At 43.2% G+C, this 21284-nt stretch overlaps 1 protein-coding gene across 3 annotated transcripts in view; it reads left to right on the forward strand.

Annotated features, from left to right (window-relative positions):
- znf536 (zinc finger protein 536) overlaps positions 1 to 21284 on the forward strand; it is a 650381-nt gene that overhangs the window by 331961 nt on the left and 297136 nt on the right. For all 3 annotated transcript variants that reach the window (XM_061893538.1, XM_061893539.1, XM_061893540.1), the window contains one exon: positions 6568 to 8819. In XM_061893538.1, coding sequence (XP_061749522.1) covers positions 6569 to 8819 — 2251 coding nt within the window. In that variant the 5' untranslated portion in view covers position 6568. The remainder of the gene's footprint in view (positions 1 to 6567; positions 8820 to 21284) is intronic.

A 21284-nucleotide genomic window follows, 5' to 3' on the forward strand; every position in this document is an offset into this window, starting at 1 on the left:
GTACTTATAGCAATTTTATAGACAAATGATACTATTTCTAATCGTGACAGAACACCACATCACATGAAATAATGGACAAGCACTACGCTACAGGGCCGTACCGTGCCAACATACGAAAAAACGTTAACACAAAGAGAGAGGTGCATCATGGGAAATCCCAGTCAATCCAGGCTGTGGCGGCCCGAGGAAGTGATGATTCATGGCAATTTGAAGAATAAAAGCGAACATAAGCTGGCGCGGCGGGGGTGGGGGCTTTACAGGAGAATTCCGAGGGCAGCCCGCAAGCGTCCCTTAAACATTCCTTAAAGCGAGTGGGATTCATGTTTTGCAGATAAGAATGCGGCGCGGCCGGCGTGTTGGAGGGCAGACGGAACAGTGCTCTCTTATGTCCGACGAGCTCCCGCCGAACGCTGGCTCGCTGAAACCGAGCTCAGCACAAACCACAATGTGGATTCCTCCTGACAGCGCGTAGGCCCGCGCTCGTGCGTGCGCACGTTTCCGCCGCCTCCTCGCGCCCTCAAAGGCTGTTCTTTTTTTTTTTTGATGATTGTGCTTCGTGCAGCGTCGCCGCCACTGTTACCAGGCGGCGCGCTAATCAGCTTAATGAGACATTATACAATATTTTGTCGACTAAAGCAAAAAAAAAAGTGCGCTTATTGTTCGGGCGGCTTTGACCCCGGCAGCAGCCAGGGGGAAGTGTGCGCACCGACATGTTTATACCTCTCCATCTGGAGCGCAGATGGATGTGCGCTTAAAAGCCCGTTCGCACGTTTTTAATTCCGCCCCGGCCAGGGGAAGACGCCGGCGAAGGGAGAAAAAAAAACAAAAAAAAAAACAGTCCGATCCACATCAAACCTAACGCGACTTCATAGAAGGAGCGGATAAGCCTGTTGTGTTTGCGGCAGCCAGCCCTCGGTTTTAAGTGCTATTGTTAACATGCTAATTGTAGTCTTACGCTGGCGTACCCACAATGGCGTCGCCGCGTTTCATTAGGGCGTGTAATTGCCGCAATTCTGATAGGACGGGCACAAGTAGCCTAATTAGGCGCCGCTCGCCGTGTTTACACACTAATTATTAGGTCCAAAACCCTGATTTTATTTCTGGATTTGAAAAAGTCCTGCCACAGCGTTTCTACGTCCTGTCCGTCCATCCAATAAATACGACGCTCGCCTCTCATTGGTCAGCCTATTAGGTACGCCATCCAATGATGCAGGGGTCGGGAACCTTTTTGGCTGACAGAGCCATGAAAGCCAAATATTTCCAAATGTATTTCCGTGAGAGCCATATCATATTTTTTAACACTGAATACAACTAAATGCGTGCATTTTTAAGTAAGACCAACATTTTTAGAGTATAATAAGTCTCTTATTCTTTTTAATAACATTGTTATTCTGAAGCTAACCAATAATAAATAACTAGTCATGTCTGTTGATCATGTTTTTGTTTGGCCATGTGCTGTTTGTCCTTTGGACTCTTTAAGTTCCTGTTTTTTTCCACTCCCTTGTCTGGTTTCCTTGGTTACTCAATTTGTCCACCTGGTGGACAAAATGCCCGCTCACCTGCTTCCCGAGCACTAATCAGAGGCAGTATTTAAGCTCGTCTTTGCCAGTCAGTCGCCCCTGTGCTGACTTGTTTCATGCCTTGCCATAGTTTCGTGCTTCATGCCATGCCAAGTAAGTTTTGTTTGATTTATGTTCTTAGTCTGTTTATGCGTTAGCTTTGTTTTTTTAGCCCAAGTTGTGCCTCCGCTGTGAGCGATTTTTGTTTGTATATTTTTTTAGTTAAAATTAAGTCATGTTTTTACCTAAATGCCATGTCCCGAGTAGTCCGTCTGCCTTCCTGGGAGAACGACCCCGCAGCAAGCTACAACCCCCCATTGTGACATAAAATACGTCTTACCATTAATGCGACTTCTTGAACAGGTGCGGTAGAAAACGGATGGATGGATTTAAATGCATGATAATTTGTTGTGTTTTGCACGTTATTTTTAGCACTGTGATTACCAGCGAAATTATTCATAATAATCGCGTTAAGCAATGTCAGCTAAGATTTATCTGAGAGCCAGATGCAGTCATCAAAAGAGCCACATCTGGCTCTAGAGCCATAGGTTCCCTACCCCTGCAATGATGTCTAAGACAGGACAGGACCAAAAATCTTGCAGTGGCAGAAATAATAACGCTCAGTTTCTTAACCCCGTTGTAATGCATTGTTTTCACCACTGGTGGCAGTAATGACAATGTCAAACACACAGAAGAAGTGTGGCGCTAAAGTCATTGATTGATTGATTGATTGATTGATTGAGACTTTTATTAGTAGATTGCACAGTACAGTACATATTCCATACAACTGACCACTAGAAGGTAACACTTGAATAAGTTTTTAAAATGGTTTAACCACGTTAATCAATTCATGGTAAAGAGACGTTTCTTAAGCGCAAAAAATATGACTGATATGGTGAAGCTATATTTTCATTTGCAGTTAAATTTTATTGACATAACATACTTGAAATTTTTTTAATTTGTTTTTTTTTTGCATTAGTTTTTGAGTCTTTATTAGGGGTGTCAAACTAATTTTAGCTCGGAGGCCACATGAAGGAAAATCTATTCCCACGTGGGCCGAACAGGTAAAATCATGGCATGATAACTTGAAAATACAACTACGACAATTTAGAATAATTTTTCCACCACTGGTGGCAGTATTGACAAGATCAAAGAGAAGAAGTGTGGCGCTAAAGTTATAGAGAATCGTTTTAAGCGCAAAAAATATGACTAAATTGGTGAAGCTATATTTTCATTTGCACTTATTTATTACTACTTAAGTTAGAAATTATTTCAGCGCAACATGGTTTTAATAATAATGGACATTTTTTTCATCCGTATTTGAGTCTATATCAGGTGTCAAACTAAAAGAAAAAAAAATTGGTTAAGCTATATTTTCATTTCTCAATTCAATTTCATTGAGAGATTATTTAAGGAACTAATCTTGATTATTATTATTTATTACTACTTTATTTAGAAATTATTTTCTACAGCACAATATAGCTTGTTACAATTTTAATAATAATAATGCATATTTTTTTCCGGCCGTTTTTGAGTCTATACTAATTTTAGCTCAGAGGCCGCATGGAGGAAGATCTATTCCCACGTGAGCCGAACGGGTTAAATTATGGTATGATAACTTAAAAATACAACTATGACAACTTTTAGTATTTTTTCCACCACTGGTGGCAATAATGACAATATCAAACAGAAGAAGTGTGGCGCTAAAGTCATACAAAGGTTTCTTAAGCGCAAAAAAATATGACTAAATTGGTGAAGCTATATTTTTATTTGCATTTATTTATTACTACTTAAATTAGAAATCATTTCAGCGTAACATGGTTTTAATAATAACGGAATTTTTTTCATCTGTATTTGACTCTATATCAGGTGTCAAACTAAAAAAAAAAAAAATTCGTTAAGCTTTATTTTCATTTCCAATATAATTTCATTGAGAGTTTATTCAACAAACTAATCTTGATTATTATTATTTATTACCACTTTATTTAGAAATTATTTTATACAGCACAACATAGTTTGTTACAATTTTAATAATAATAATGCATTTTTTTTTCCGTCCGTTTTTGAGTCTATATTAATTTTAGCTCAAGGGTCGCATGGAGGAAAGTCTATTCCCAAGTGGGCCGAACGGGTTAAATCATCGCATGATAACTTAAAAATACAACTATGACAACTTTTGATGATTTTTCCACCACTGGTGGCAGTAATGACAAGATCAAAGAGAAGAAGTGTGGCGCTAAAGTCATAGAGAATTGTCTTAAGCGCAAAAAAATATGACCAAATTGGTGAAGCTATATTTTCATTTGCACTTCAATTTTTATTAACAGTTTATTTTAGAAACTTAGAGATTATTTATTATAGCATGAAATAGTTGAAAATGTTAGCATTTTTTTTCATTAGTTTTTGAGTCAATATCAGGGGTGTCAAACTAATTTTTAAGAAACTAATCATGATTATTTTTATCTATTACTACTTCAGTCCATAATTATTTTAGCGCAACATAGTTTTAATAATAATGTAATTTTTTTCTATCAGTTTTTTAATCAAAATCAGGGGTGTCAAACTAATTTTAGCTCAGAGGCCGCATGGAGGAAAATCTATTCCCACGTGGGCCGAACGGGTTAAGTCATGGCATGATAACTTGAAAATACAACTATGACAATTTATAATAATTTTTCCACCACTGGTGGCAGTAATGACAAGATCAAAGAGAAGAAGTGTGGCGCTTAAGTCATAGAGAATTGTCTTAAGCGCAAAAAAATATGACCAAATTGGTGAAGCTATATTTTCATTTGCACTTCAATTTTTATTAACAGTTTATTTTAGAAACTTAGAGATTTATTATAGCATAAAATAGTTGAAAATGTTAGCATTTTTTTTCATTAGTTTTTGAGTCAATATCAGGGGTGTCAAACTAATTTTTAAGAAACTAATCATGATTATTTTTATCTATTACTACTTCAGTCCGAAATTATTTTAGCACAACATAGTTTTAATAATAATGTAATTTTTTTCTATCAGTTTTTTAATCAAAATCAGGGGTGTCAAACTAATTTAGCTCAGAGGCCGCATGGAGGAAAATCTATTCCCACGTGGGCCGAACGGGTTAAATCATGGCATGATAACTTAAAAATACAACTATGACAACTTTTGATGATTTTTCCACCACTGATGGCAGTAATGACAAGATCTAAGAGAAGAAGTGTGGCACTAAAGTAATAAAGACATTTTTAAGCGCCAAAAAATATGACCAAATTGGTGGAGCTATATTTTAATTTGCACTTAAATGTCATTGACAGTTTATTTAAGAAACTTAGAAATTAGTTATTTTTATCACAACATAGTTGAAGATTTTTGTAGAAAATATTTCATTTGTTTTTGAGTCAATATCAGGTATGTCAAACTCATTTTAGCTCAGAGGCCGCATGGAGGAAAGTCTATTCCCACGTGGGTCGAACAGCATAAATCCTGGGATGATAACTTAAAAATACAACTACGACAACGTCTAATCATTTTTCCACCACTGGTGGCAGTAATGACAATATCGAACAGATGAAGTGTGGCGCTAAAGTCAGATAGATACATTTCTCAAGTGCAAAAAATATGACTAATTTGGTGAAGCTATATTTTCATTTGCACTGAAATTTATTGACAGTTTATTTAAGAAACTATTCATGATTATTATTATTTAATACTACTTTAGTTAGAAATTATTTCGGTACAACATAGTTTTAATAATAATGTTTATCGTTTTTTTTTGTCTTATTCAGTCGGTTGTGTCCTAATCTGACACATAATTAGATTACTTCCTCTTCTGTGCTCCCCCTTACAGTTCTTCCCACTCCTAATATGTTTTGTATTTCATATAGGTGTCTTCCTGTTCTACTTCCTGTACTTGCCATCCGCTAATGTGTACTTAAAACAATTTTAAGGTGTCTTATTCAGTCTGTTGTGTCCTAATCTGACATGGCATTAGTTTTAATAATAATGTAATTTTTTTTCTATCCGTTTTTGAGTCAATATAAGGGGGTGTCAGGCTGATTTTAGTTCAGGGGCCGAATGGAGGAAAAATCATGGCATGATAACTTAAAAATACAACAAACAGGAGAAGTGTGGCACTAATACCATAGAGAAGTTTTTTTAAGCACAAAAAATATGACTAAATTGATGAAGCTATATTTTCCTTTGCACTTATATTTTATTGACAGCTTTTTAAAGAAAAAAATCATGATTATTATCATTTATTGCTACTCTGATTATAAATTATTTATTTCAGCACTATATAGTTTGTTAAAATTTTGTATTTTTTGTTTTTTTTTCATCTGTTTTCAAGTGTATTTCAGGGGTGTCCAACTCATTTCAGCTCAGGGGCCGCATGGAGGAAAATCTAGTTGACAATTCTGAGGAAAAAAATTGGTGCGGTTTCAAAAACATCATGAGGAACACAATGACTTTGCCTCGGTGTATAGAGAAAACAATAAAACTTTAAGTCCGTCTAGAATTGAGCAAAAACAAAATAAAGCAGTAATTAAATTCATAGGGAAGTTTCTTAAGCGCAAAAAAATATGACCAAATTGGTGAAGCTATATTTTATTTTCCAATTGAATTTTATTGACAGTTTATTTTAGAAAACAAAATCATGATCATTATTATTATTTATTACTACTTTAGCTAGAAAGTATTTATTTCAGCACAACATAAGACATCATTTTAGCTCAGGGGCCGCATGGATTACAATTTATTCCCGGGTGGGCCGAACAGGTTATTTGGGTTACTCACTACTTATCACAGGCTTGTGTAGTTCAAGTTAACTTAAAAGACCCCAAATGTAATTTTATTGTTATCCTGATACATATTTAAGAAATATTTTATTTGAATGCACATCATTTATTTGTTAGCTTAGAGTTTGATATGAAGTTGAAGTCCCCGTTTTTGGTCATTTATTCACCTGGTCAGAATGTTTCCTCCGTACTTTAGCACCTTCTTCTTCTTCTTGTGTGTGCGGCAGGATGGAGGACTCGAGCTTGTGCCTTGGTATGTCGTCATCGGTGCCCGACACCGAAGCCCACCTGAGCAGCGCGGTGCTGAACGGCCGCTACCCAATCAGTCAGAAGCTTCACCAGCTCACCGCCCAGTTGGGCCACGCCTTCCCCGACCTTCACCGCCAGCAGCAGATTCCCGAGGAGAAGGCGGCCACACCGTTGGACGAGAAGAGCCACCACGCCGCCCTCGCCAGTCAGCCAATCAGCAGTCAGATGGCGCTCTTAGCCAATCAGCTCAACCGCGACATGGACGCCGGAGCGTTGAGCGGCTTGAACGGCCGTGTGGACCTGCAGCAGTTCCTCAATGGCCAGAACCTGGGCATCATGTCGCAGATGAATGATATTGAAGATGACGCCCGCAAGAACAGGAAGTACCCCTGCCCACTATGCGGCAAACGCTTCCGCTTCAACAGCATCCTGTCACTGCACATGCGCACGCACACCGGCGAGAAGCCCTTCAAGTGTCCCTACTGCGACCACCGGGCGGCTCAGAAGGGCAACTTAAAGATTCACCTACGCACCCACAAGCTGGGCAACCTGGGCAAAGGTCGTGGCCGGGTCCGTGAAGAGAACCGGCTGCTCCATGAGCTGGAAGAGCGAGCCATCCTGAGGGATAAGCAGATGAGAGGGAGCGCCAGCCTCCTCCAAAACCCCCAGACCCCACACCTGAGTCTCAACAGCAACAGCGCCAACAGCCTCCAGCCGCCGCTGGGCTCGGCCTGTGGCCTCCCGCCGCCATCGGGCCTCATCACACCAGAAACCGTAGCCCAGCCCTCGTCTTCCCCCAAGCCGACCGCCGCCCAGGACGAGCAGTCCCTTAACCCGGCCACAGGGTTCCGCTGCACGTTCTGCAAAGGGAAGTTCAAGAAACGCGAGGAGCTGGACCGCCACATCCGCATCCTCCACAAGCCGTACAAATGTACGCTGTGCGAGTTTGCCGCCTCCCATGAAGAAGATCTGATCAGTCACGTAGAGAAGGCCCACATAACCGCAGAGACCACGCAGGGTCAGGGTGCTGGTGGAGCCGGCGGCACACAGGTGGCCACAGAATTCCGCTGTGACGTGTGCGGCCAGGTGTTCAGCCAGGCCTGGTTTCTCAAGGGTCACATGCGCAAGCATAAGGACTCCTTTGAGCACTGCTGTCAAATATGTGGGCGCCGCTTCAAAGAACCTTGGTTCCTCAAGAATCACATGAAGGTCCATCTCAACAAGTTGGCCATCAAGAGCAAGCCGCCGCAGCCCAGCGAGCAGGACATGGTGTCCATTAACAGCATGAGCAGCCTGGCTCAAGAAGCCCACGCTAGCCTTTATTCCCGCTACATCTCCTGTCTCCAGGGAGGCTTCCTTTCCCCGGACAAACAGGGCTTGAGCGAGCAGCATCAGATGCTGGCCAAAGCCGGGATCGCCATGAAGGAAAAGGAAATGCTTGGGAAGCTACTGGGACCCATGGCGGCGGGTATCGGTCACGGGTTGGGCGAGAACGAGAAGCGTTCCCTCCTGGGTTGCCTCAACCTCGTTCCGCCTCTCAAGTCGAGCTGCATGGAACGCTTGCAGGCCGCCGCCAAGGTGGCAGAGATGGATTCCCTCAACAGCTACCAGGCTTGGCAGATCATGGCCCGTGGCATGGCTATGGACCGGGCTTTCATGCCCAAGGAGCCGCAGCAACACACCACGCCGGGGCAGGAAGACGACATGAACGGCGCCATGGCGTCCTACTCCAAGGAGAAACAAGACTATGCCCTCATGGCTTCCACCGATGGCTCTAAGAAGCAGTTCTCTGAAGCTTTGCAGGGCTCCAAGGCCGCCAGCGCCGCCATGATATCCATGAAGGACGACGCTAGAGGCTTCGACTTGATGCCTCACCACATCGGTTCCGACACTCCCACCCTGGGAAACCCCCACATGGACTACGGCCTCTCAAACCTGAAAGAGAAGCCCTCCGAATGCCCCGACTGCGGCCGGGTTTTCAGAACCTACCACCAGATGGTGGTCCACTCTCGCGTCCACGGCAAGGACCGCAGAAACACGGAGGAGGCGCTCCAGCAACAGAGCGTGGACGAACGCCGCGGCTCGGCCAGCGACCCCGAGTCCCAGTCCATCAGCCGCTCCACCACGCCGGGCTCCTCCAACGTGACGGAGGAGAGCGGGGCCGGAGGCGGCCACTCGCAGACGGGAAGCGTCCAGGACGACAGCCCGCATCCTTCGTCTCCTTCTTCAGGTAGGAAGCAAAACTTTACAGAATCTCCCCGGTGTTTTCCCGCCGGTTAACTCAGGGTTGCTTGGCCGGGGTTTGAACTGCGGGTGGGGAACCACCAATGCTCTCCAGTTAATCCTTCATTTATTGTCTAATGCGGATTCCGAAGCACTTGTAAGCGCAAGAATGTGAAGACGGAGCGAAGAACAACAAAGCGAAGTCACAGCTGCACATTCTTCCCGGAGCTCAGAAAACCCCTTCACACGCGGCGGCGGCCGACCAAGCCGTCAGCGGGGGCGCGTTTCAGCCGTTTAAGTGCACGCTTACGGGGATTAAGCAAGGCTCGTTGCTAATGATTACACAAGTTTTTAAGGTAACTTTGGCGAGCTCCTCGGGGCGCCGGGAAAGCCAGCGCGGTAATTAGGTCACGACTGCGCGATAATCAGTCAGTTTAAGCTAAACAAGACACTAATTAAAGATATACATATAAAGCAGGTCAAAAAAGAAAAGGGGGGGAAAAAAAAAATAGAAGAGGGTGAACTTAATTTGCCAAAGCCGCAACGTGCTTTTAAGTCTTCGGAGGGAAATATAAATAAATATAAATGAGAGCGTCTTAGCTTAAGGCTGTAAGCAACTTAATTCCACCAGTGGAGATGAAATTGTTTATTTATCCACAGAGGCATGAAGTCCTTATCGCAGGCGTGTAGTGTGATGGGTTTGAACACGGGATGGGCGATGTTTATTTTAATCTAAGAAATAATAACAGACAACCCCCCACCCCAATTAGGAATTAATGAAAATGAGAGCGAGATAAAAAGCTATTTTCTTTATAGAGACTATTAAACGTAGCACTTTCTCAACAGGCTGGGGGTGCGAGCGGATGCAATTATCTTCTGAATTTTAATGCCGGCGCTCTGCTCTCGCCCGCGTTTTTGTTTGACTGTTTGCGAGCGCCCGTGCCGCCTCGCCACTTCACAAGTGTCCGTCACGCGGCGAAATAAAACAACGCCGTCTTTGAATGTCGGATTAAAAACGCGGAAACACTGTGATCGCCGTGTCGGGACAAAGTCTGTCCTTTTTTCCCGTCGCGACGGCTTATTAGCGGCGCTAACGAGCTAGCAAACGCGGCTGGCCAAGTGTATAGGGTTGGTAGAGTGGCCGTGCCAGCAACTTGAGGGTTGCAGGTTCGATTCCCGCTTCCGCCATCCTAGTCACTGCCGTTGTGTCCTTGGGCAAGACACTTTACCCACCTGCTCCCAGTGCCACCCACACTGGTTTAAATGTAACTTAGATATTGGGTTTCACTACGTAAAGCGCTTTGAGTCACCTGAGAAAAGCGCTATATAAATATAATTCACTTCACTTCACATAGGTGTCAATAAGTGTCCGGTGGCGGTACTGATTAATCAAAACCGGTACCGTACTGCCATTGAAAAATAAAGTACCGTATTTCCTTGAATTGCCGCCGGGGCGCTAATACATTTAAAACCTCTTCTCACTCCTGCGCTTACCAAAGGCATGCGGTAAAAGTAAGCATGCGCTAATTATTTTAAAACCTCTTCTCACTCCGGCACTTACCAAAGGCATGCAGTAAAAAATGTGAGTGTGATGTAAGCTCGGACCTTAAATCCTACTGAATAGCTCTTAATCTTCTTCCCTTTATGCGATTTCTAATGACCGAAAATGATGACAGGGAAAGTGTCACTCGTGACGTCATGAGTAATACTAAGCATGCGCTAAGTATTTTGCGAAGCGAGTTTGACCCGGCAGTAATTCAAGGCAGGCGCATACTATATGCCCTGCTGCAATTCAAGGAAATACGGTATGTTGAGCGGTAAACATTGAAGCTAAGCTTTAGAGCATAGCTAGCTACTAGTAGATAGCTATTAGCTAGTAGTAGCTAACGTGAAAACAAGAGACCGTAACGTCTTTCTCCATTAACGGGTTGGCGTTTTAGAAACGGTTCTCGGTAGGATTCAGTTCGGTTGTACAATCCCGATACTGGTAATCAAATTGTTCAGTGACTACCTCCAGTCAACATATTAGCTAGCTAATGGCTATCCAGTTACTAGCTAGTAGGTAGCTAGCTAGTAGCTAGTAGTAGCTAACGTGAAAACAAGAGACCGTAACGTCTTTCTCCATTAACAGGTTGGCGTTTTAGAAACGGTTCTCGGTAGGATTCAGTTCGGTTGTACAATCCCGATACTGGTAATCAAATTGTTCAGTGACTACCTCCAGTCAACATATTAGCTAGCTAATGGCTATCCAGTTACTAGCTAGTAGGTAGCTAGCTAGTAGCTAGTAGTAGCTAACGTGAAAACAAGAGACCGTAACGTCTTTCTCCATTAACAGGTTGGCGTTTTAGAAACGGTTCTCGGTAGGATTCAGTTCGGTTGTACAATCCCGATACTGGTAATCAAATTGTTCAGTGAATACTTCCAGTCAAGATTCGAGCTAACTAATAGCGATACAGTTACTAGCTTGTAAGTAGCTAGTAGCTAGTGGTAGCTAACATGAAAACCAGAGAACGTAACCTCTTTCTCCATTAACGGGTTGCCCTATTAGAAACGGTTCTCGGTAGGATTCCATTAGGTTGTACAATCCCGATACTGGTAATCAAATTGTTCAGTGAATACCTCCTGTCAAATTACTAGCTAGCTAATAGCTAACTGGTTACTAGATACTAAGTAGCTAATAGCTAGCTACTAGTTAGTATCTTGACTGGAGGTATTCTATGAACAATTTGACTACCAGTATCGGGATTGTACAACCTAAGTGAATCCTACCGAAAACCGTCTCTAATAGGGCAACCCATTAATGGAGAAATAAGTTACGGTCTCTTGTTTTCATGTTAGCTACTACTATCTAATAGCTAGCTAGTAGCTAACTAGTAGATCGCTGGTAGTTAGCTAATAACTATCTAGTAGCTAACTAGTATCTTGACTGGAGGTAGTCTCTGAACAATTTGATTACCGGTATCGGGATTGTACAACCGAACTGAATCCTACTGAGAACCGTTTCTAAAACGCCAACCCATTAATGGAGAAAGATGTTATGTTCTCTTGTTTTCACGTTAGCTACTACTAAATAAAAGCTAGCTAGTAGATAGCTAGTAGCCAGCTAATAGCTATCTATTAGCTAGCTAGTATTTTGACTGGAGGTAGTCACTGAACAATTTGATTACCAGTATCGGGATTGTACAACCGAACTGAATCCTACCGAGAACCGTTTCTAAAATGCCAACCCGTTAATAGAGAAAGACTTTATGTTCGCCTTGTTTTCACGTTAGCTACTACTAGCTAATAGCTAGCTAGTTGCTAGCTAGTAGATTGCTAGTAGTTAGCTAATAACTATCTAGTAGCTAACTAGTGTCTTGACTGGAGGTAGTCACTGAACAATTTGATTACCAGTACAACCAAACTGAATCCTACCGAGAACCGTTTCTAAAACGCCAACCCGTTAATAGAGAAAGATGTTATGTTCTCTTGTTTTCACGTTAGCTACTAATAGCTAATAGCTAGCTAGTATATAGCTAGTAGCTAGCTAGTAGATAGCTAGCAGCCAGCTAATAGCTATCTAGTAGCTATTAGCTAGCTAGTAGATAGCTAGTAGCTAGCGAATAGCTATCTAGTAGCTAGCTAGTATCTTGACTGGAGGTAGTCAATGAACAATTTGATTACCAGTATCGGGATTGTACAACCGAACTGAATCCTACTGAGAACCGTTTCTAAAATGCCAACCCGTTAATGGAGAAAGACGTTATGTTCACTTGTTTTCACGTTAGCTACTACTAGCTAATAACTAGCTAGTAGATAGCTAGTAGCTAGCTAATAACTATCTAGTAGCTAGCTAGTGTCTTGACTGGAGGTAGTCACTGAACAATTTGATTACCAGTATCGGGATTGTACAACCGAACTGAATCCTACTGAGAACCGTTTCTAAAATGCCAACCCGTTAATAGAGAAAGACGTTACGTTCTCTTGTTTTCACGTTAGCTACTACTAGCTAATAGCTATCTAGTAGCTTGCTAGTGTCTTGACTGGAGGTAGTCACTGAACAATTTGATTACCAGTATCGGGATTGTACAACCGACCTGAATCCTACCGAGAACCGTTTTCTAAAACGCCAACCCGTTAATGGAGAAAGACGTTACGGTCTCTTGTTTTCACGTTAGCATGTTAGCTGCTTTGCCAGCTTGGTCGGTGAGTTTATCGGTGTAATCCACCACAGGTTTACGATCATTTCATTTAAAAAAAAGGCTAATACCACTTTACCGCAGTTTACCACCGTCCCATTTATCGTTCAACCTGTTTATGTCGACATGTTTTTCCACTTCATGGAACTTTAACTACGCTGCATCAAAACATGTCAACAAACTGCTGTAGTTTGAAAAGTTCTTCACGAGCCCGTATTTTTTGTGTGTGTTTCGGCCGACAACCTCTTATGTTGACGTGAGTCGGCCTGTCGGACTCCCTAGGGATGTAACGGTATGAAAATGCAATAGCGCGGTTATCGCTATTAAAGTGGTTGTGAGGTTTCCCTTTTGTTGTGGGTTCTCCTAACTTCGGGAGCCCGGTAGACAGTTTGAATGGATTATTTTATTTGCATGAACACCCGGTGGTGGCTTGCTTCCCAGCAATATGGTTTGTCTTTGGGGGTGTGTCTCACTCCAACTCCAACTCCCCCCACATGTCTCGCCCCGGCTGCTGCTAATAAGGGCGGATTAGATTAGATAACAAATCCCAGCTGGGCAATCTACTCACCTGCTGCTGGCTTCGAGGCCGATCCTTACACCCGGCAGGCCCACAGACCACGTCCCCCCCTCCACAGTGGTATTGTCAGATGTGCTCAAAAAGTACTTATAAACACACTGAAATATTTTAACCAAGTTTTTTTTTTTTTTTTTTTTTTTTTTTTTAAATAAACAGAGCCACTATTTGGCATGTTTTGTGTTTCTTATGCTTCACTGATAGTGTTTAAAAATCTTTTAATGTCCAAGCTTTTATTGTTTTGAATATCGGTTTGTACTTTACCACATAAAATTGAGCAATTAAAATGTATTATTATTTATTTCATTCTAGTGGGCGTTGTGGCATCCTACTCTTTTCACCGGCCCTTGAACGCACCTTAACAACACCTCCATCTCTCGTATTCCCCTGAATATAAAACTTTGTTGTTGTTTTTTTTTTTCTTCATGGGGAAAGACGTTACTGTCTCTTGTTTTCATGTACAAAACCAGTGAAGTTGGCACGTTGTGTAAATAAAAACAAAATACAATGATTTCCTAATCCTTATATTCAGTTGAATAGACTGCAAAGACAATATATTTATCATTCGAACTGGTAAACTTTGTTACTTTTTGTAAATATTGGCTCATTTGGAATTTGATGCCTGTAAAATGTTTCAAAAAAGACGGCACGTGTGGCAAAAAAGACTGAGAAAGTTGAGGAATGCTCATCAAACACTTATTTGGAACATCCCGCAGGTGAACAGGCTAATTGGGAACAGGTGGGTGCCATGATTGGGTGTAAACACAGGTTCCGTAAAATGCTCAGTCATTCACAAACAGGGCGAGGGTCACCACTTTGTCAACAAACGTGTTCAAGAACCACATTTCTCAACGAGCCATTGCAAGGAATTTAGGGATTCCACCACCTACGGTCCGTAATATCATCAAAAGGTTCACACAATCTGGAGAAATCACTGAAAGTAAACCGGCAAGGCCGTCACCTTCGAGCCCCCAGGCGGTACCACATCAAAAAGTGTAAAGGATATCACCACATGGGCTCAGGAACACTTCAGAAAACCACTATCAGCAACAACAGTCGGTCGCTACATCTGCAAGTGCAAGTTAAAACTCCACCATGCGAAGCCAAAGCGACGTATCAACAACACCCAGAAACGCCGCCGGCCTCGCAGGGCCCCGAGTTCATCTGAAATGGACTCATACAAAGTGTAAAAGTGTTCCGTGGTCCGACGAGTCCATGTTTATAATTGAATTTGGACCCTCAGGACTTTCGTATTGTGAGGCACATGCACTAACCCCTGGACCACCGTGCTGCCCCAAGTATAACACCTTTATTTATATATTTAACTTTTGAGAAAAAAAAAATATTTATAGTCGGGAAAATACGTTTATATGCATTTGTTTTGTGGGTCTGCCGCAACGCCTCGCAAAGTTCCACGTTTCCCAGCGTTCTTGAACGCAGCGTTTATTTAAACTGGTGAATGTGACTCCTCTGCTCCTTTTTTCTTTAATACACGCGACACACTCTGTGAATATTTCTCACATTGTAAAGAAGACGCTGTTTTTTGGGGGGGTTTTTACACCAATAACACAATATTGTTTGCTGCGTGCGCAGGAGGGAGGGGGCGGGGGGGTGAGAAATCTGATTATAAATGTTACTTCCTGTTTTACCGTCCTAAAGACGGCGGAAAAAAAAAACAAAAAACTTGTGATTTGGAACAGAGGGACTCTGGAATTAGAACGTGTGCAACGTGAGAAGAAAACATGCAGCAAGGTGTCGCTCTTTGCGTTTGTGCACGTGTGTCGCAGGATGGGAGCCACGCACTTTTCTTTTATCCAAATAAAAGCATCTTTTTTTATTACAAACCCCCGTTTCCTTATGAGTTGGGAAATTGTGTTAGATGCAAATATAAACAGAATACAATGATTTTCAACCAACCCATATTCAGTTGAATATGCTACAAAGACAACATATTTGATGCAAATAATCATTAACTTTAGAATTTGATGCCAGGACGTGACAAAGAAGTTGGGAAAGGTGGCGATAAATACTGATAAAGTTGAGGAATGCTCATCAAACACTTATTTGGAACGTCCCACAGGTGTGCAGGCTAATTGGGAACAGGTGGGTGCCATGATTGGGTATAAAAACAGCTTCCTCACAAATGCTCAGTCTTTCACAAGAAAGGATGGGGCGAGGTACACCCCTTTGTCCACAACTGTGTGAGCAAATAGTCAAACAGTTTAAGAACAACCTTTCTCAAAGTGCAATTGCAAGAAATTTAGGGATTTCAACATCTACGCTCCATAATATCATCAAAAGGTTCAGAGAATCTGGAGAAATGACTCCACGTAAGCGACATGGCCGGAAACCAACATTGAAGGACCGTGACCTTCGATCCTTCAGACGACACTGTATAACAAACCGACATCAATCTCTAAAGGATATCACCACATGGGCTCAGTAACACTTCATAAAACCACTGTCACTAAATACAGTTTGTCGCTACATCTGTAAGTGCAAGTTAAAGCTCTACTATGCAAAGCGAAAGCCATTTATCAACAACATCCAGAAACGCCGCCGGCTTCTCTGGGCCTGAAATCATCTGATATGGACTGATGCAAAGTGCAAAAGTGTTCTGTGGTCTGACGAGTCCACATTTCTAATTGTTTTCGGAAATATTCAACATCGCGTCATCCGGACCAAAGGGGGAAGCGAACCATCCAGACTGTTATCGACGCAAAGTTCAAAAGCCAGCATGTGTGATGGTATGGGGGTGCATTAGTGCCCAAGGCATGGGTAACTTACACATTTGTGAAGGCACCATTAATGCTGAAAGGTACATACAGGTTTTTGAACAACATATGCTGCCATCTAAGTGCCATCTTTTTCATGGACGCCCCTGCTTATTTCAGCAAGACAATGCCAAGCCACGTTCAGCACGTGTTACAACAGCGTGGCTTTGTGAAAAAAAGAGTGCGGGTACTTTCCTGGCCCGCCTGCAGTCCAGACCTGTCTCCCATGGAAAATGTGTGGCGCATTATGAAGCGTAAAATACGACAGTGGAGACCCCGGACTGTTGAACGACTGAAGCTCTACATAAAACAAGAATGGGAAAGAATTCCACTTTCAAAGCTTCAACAATTAGTTTCCTCAGTTCCCAAACGTTTATTGAGTGTTGTTAGAAGAAAAGGTGATGTAACACAGTGGTGAACATGCCCTTTCCCAACTACTTTGGCACGTGTTGCAGCCATGAAATTCTAAGTTAATTATTATTTTCCCAAAAAAATGAAGTTTATGAGTTTGACCATCAAATATTTTGTCTTCGTAGTGATTTGCAAATCATTGTATTCTGTTTATATTTACATCTAACACAATTTCCCAACTCATATGGAAACGGGGTTTGTATTATTATTATTTTTTTTTTTTTTTAGTAAAACAAAGTGTTTTCGCCGCGTGTGCGCCTCGACGCGTCCGCAACTCGCCACAAATTGGACTCGGACTGGAATCACGGTAATCAACGATAACATCTCAGCTGTGAACGAAGGTCAGAAGCGGCGTTCATCTTGGGAGGCGGAGCCTGTTTAAAGACAGCCGTGTCAAAAGTGGCGAAGCTAAACGTGCATGTTCTCCCCCGTTAAAGCGCGGCAGGCAGGTAAGACGGGGGGGGGGGGGGTTGATCGAATCCGGGTCGTCTTGCTTTTTACCGCGCGGTGAAACGCCTGCGGCCTCCGGCGCCCAACGGGCCCCCTCCCCGCCTCTCAGGGAAGCCGCCCCGTGTCACGTTTGGCGGGAGAGGCGCGGCGTCGCAAACATGGCGGGGGGAATAGCCGGCGCATCCCGCGGTCTTTAGCGCGGCTCAGACAAACAAGACGAGCGCTCTCTCGCGCCGTGCAAATTGAAATGTGACTCGCCGCCCGAGGTTGTAAAGGATGAATATTCTTCCTAGTGCCATGTGGTGCTAGGCACACACACACACACACACACACACACACACACACACGCACACACACGTACGTAACGCGGCGTAATTAATACGTCATTAAAAGGGGAGTAAAGTAGATTGAGTGTGGGTAATGACTACGCGTGATGACAAACACTCCAGTCCTGCTCTAGCTTGCAGGTCTAGGAGAGGAAAAAGCATGCATGCAAATAATTAAAACCTATTTAAAAAAAATAAATAAAAAATCATCCGATAAAATGTGAAAATAATTCCAACATCCTGGGCTATGCATCTAAAATTCCATCATTTCAGTTGTATGACGTGAGGATGCTCCGTGGTGAACGTGTGTGTTGGACAGGGATGGCTGACGAGGCCCAAATTCTATATACAAAATCATGCGATGACGATATGTATCACTATGTATAATGTGGTATTATAAATCATAATAGAACCATTTTTTTTTTTAAATTACTTTGGCTACATCACTTCAAGATGTATTATATTCTCAAAAACTATTATTGATCCACTTGATAATTAAATGTTAATAACTGGAATGTATATATATATATATATATATATATATATATATATATATATATATATATACATATATGTGTGTGTATATACATATAAATACATACATATATATGTATGTACACTAGAGATGCGCGGATAGACAATTATTTCATCCGCACCCGCATCACAAATATATATATATATATATATGTATATAAATATATATATATCCATCCATTTTCTACCGCTTATTCCCTTTCGGGGTCGCGGGGGGCGCTGGCGCCTATCTCAGCTACAATCAGGCGGAAGGCGGGGTACACCCTGGACAAGTCGCCACCTCATCGCAGGGCCAACACAGACAGACAGACAACATTCACACTCACATTCACACGGACACACCTGGGGATAGGTTGATTGGCAACACTAAATTGGCCCTATATATATATATATATACATATATATATATATATATATATATATTTATATGTGTGTATATGTACATGTGTGTATATATATATATATATATATATATATATATATATATATATATATACATATATGTGTGTGTGTGTGTGTATTTATGTACTGTACAAATATATATAGTGGTTAGAGTGTCCGCCCTGAGATCGGTAGGTTGTGAGTTCAAACCCCGGCCGATTCATACCAAAGACTGTAAAAATGGGAGCCATTACCTCCCTGCTTGGCACTCAGCATCAAGGGTTGGAATTGGGGGTTAAATCACAAAAAATGATTCCCGGGCGTGGCCACCGCTGCTGCTCACTGCTCCTCTCACCTCCCAGGGGGTGGACAAGGGAATGGATCAAATGCAGAGGACAAATTTCACCATAGCTAGTGTGTGTGTGTGACTATCATTGGTACTTTAACTTATTTGTTTGATATCGATGACAGTTACAGTATCGGTGTGTGTGTGTGTGTGTCTGCCTCTTGATTATAAAGTTTGACTCCGACGTGCTAATTGTCACTTTGCTGCGTTTAATGACGCCTGGCGAATATTTTTCACGCGATTCTTTTTGTGGTTTTTCTCTGAGAAAAGCTGGCTTCTAATTGGCCCTTCACCGGCTCTTTCTCCCGAGCGCAGTTCATTTGATTCCGCCGTCGTCTCTCATGAGCACTTTGCAAATGTTGCCCATGCTGGGAATTGGGGCTCGGGTCCTTTTAGCCGCCGTAAAAAAAAAAAAAAAAAAAAAAAATTCCAATCGTATTCCGGCGGCGTGTTTGATGGAGGCGGAGCGGCGGCGCGGCGGTCCCGCGCGGGGCCGGCCCGGTCCTTATGAAACATTTATCAGGCGGTTTTATGTCCTAATGATCACGTTAGGGTTCCCTGCTTGCTTATGAAGCCGGGTTGGGGATCGGGGAATGGACTGCGGAGAGGAAGGGAGGACGGCTGTTGGAAGAGGCGGGAAAATTGGCGAGCGGAGTCACATGACGGCAAAACACGGCTTCTTGTGTGCGGGTCGATACTGATGTATCCATACCGGATCTCTACTCTCCAATATCCATCCTCAAATCAAAATATTGATACTTTGGTTCAGGAGTATCCATCCATCCTTCCCATCTTCTTCCGCTTATCCGAGGTCGGGTCGCGGGGGCAGCAGCTTAAGCAGGGAAGCCCAAACTTCCCTCTTCCCAGCCACTTTGTCCAGCTCCTCCCGGGGGATCCCAAGGCATTCCCCGTGGCCTCCTACCAGTCAGACGTGCCCTAAACACCTCCTTAGGGAGGCATTCGGGTGGCATCCTGTCCAGATGCTCGAACCACCTCATCTGGCTCGTCTTGTTGTGGAGGAACAGCGGCTTTATTTTGAGTTCCTCCCGGATGGCAGAGCTTCTCACCCTATCTCTAAGGGAGAGACCCGCCACCCGGCGGAGGAAACTCATTTTGGCCGCTTGTACCCGTGATCTTGCCCTTTCGGTCCTAACCCAAAGCTCATGACCATAGGTGAGGATGGGACTTTAGATCGACCGGTAAATTGAGAGCTTTGCCTTCCGGCTCAGCTCCTTCTTCACCACAACGGATCGGTACAACGTCCGCATTACTGAAGACGCCGCACCGATCCGCCTGTCGATCTCACGATCCACTCTTCCCCCACTCGTGAACAAGACTCCTAGGTACTTGAACTCCTCCACTTGGGGCAGGGTCTCCTCCTCAACCCGGAGATGGCACTCCACCCTTTTCCGGGCGAGAACAATGGACTCGGACTTGGAGGTGCTGATTCTCATTCCGGTCGCTTCACACTCGGCTGCGAACGGATCCAGTGAGAGCTGAAGATCCCGGCCAGATGAAGCCATAAGGATCACATCATCTGCAAAAAGCAGAGACCTAATCAATCAATCAATCAATCAATGTTTACTTATATAGCCCTAAATCACTAGTGTCTCAAAGGGCTGCACAAACCACCACGACATCCTCGGTAGGAAAACTCACACCCAGTGGGACGTCGGTGACAATGATGACTATGAGAACCTTAGAGAGGAGGAAAGCAATGGATGTCGAGCGGATCTAACATGATACTGTGAAAGTTCAATCCATAATGGATACAACACAGTCGCGAGAGTCCAGTCCAAAGAGGATCCAACACAGCAGCGAGAGTCCCGTCCACAGCGGAGCCAGCAGGAAACCATCCCAAGCGTAGGCGGACCAGCAGCGCAGAGATGTCCCCAGCCGATACACAGGCGAGCAGTACATGGCCACCGGATCGGACCGGACCCCCTCCACACGGGAGAGTGGGACATAGAAGAAAAAGAAAAGAAGCGGCAGATCAACTGGTCTAAAAAGGGAGTCTATTTAAAGGCTAGAGTATACAAATGAGTTTTAAGGTGAGACTTAAATGCTTCTACTGAGGTGGCATCTCGAACTGTTACCGGGAGGGCATTCCAGAGTACTGGAGCCCGAAATGAAAACGCTCTATAGCCCGCAGACTTTTTTTGGGCTTTGGGAATCACTAATAAGCCGGAGTCCTTTGAACGCAGATTTCTTGCCGGGACATATGGTACAATACAATCGGCAAGATAGGATGGAGCTAGACCGTGTAGTATTTTATACGTAAGTAGTAAAACCTTAAAGTCACATCTTAAGTGCACAGGAAGCCAGTGCAGGTGAGCCAGTACAGGTATATATGTATGTATATATGTATATAAAGGTATATACAGTATAGGTATATATGTATGTATATATGTATATAAAGGTATATACAGTACAGGCGTAATGTGATCAAACTTTCTTGTTCTTGTCAAAAGTCTAGCAGCCGCATTTTGTACCAACTC

The sequence above is a fragment of the Nerophis ophidion genome, linkage group LG02 (assembly GCF_033978795.1).
Source record: "Nerophis ophidion isolate RoL-2023_Sa linkage group LG02, RoL_Noph_v1.0, whole genome shotgun sequence".
Classification (NCBI taxonomy): Eukaryota; Metazoa; Chordata; class Actinopteri; order Syngnathiformes; family Syngnathidae; genus Nerophis; species Nerophis ophidion.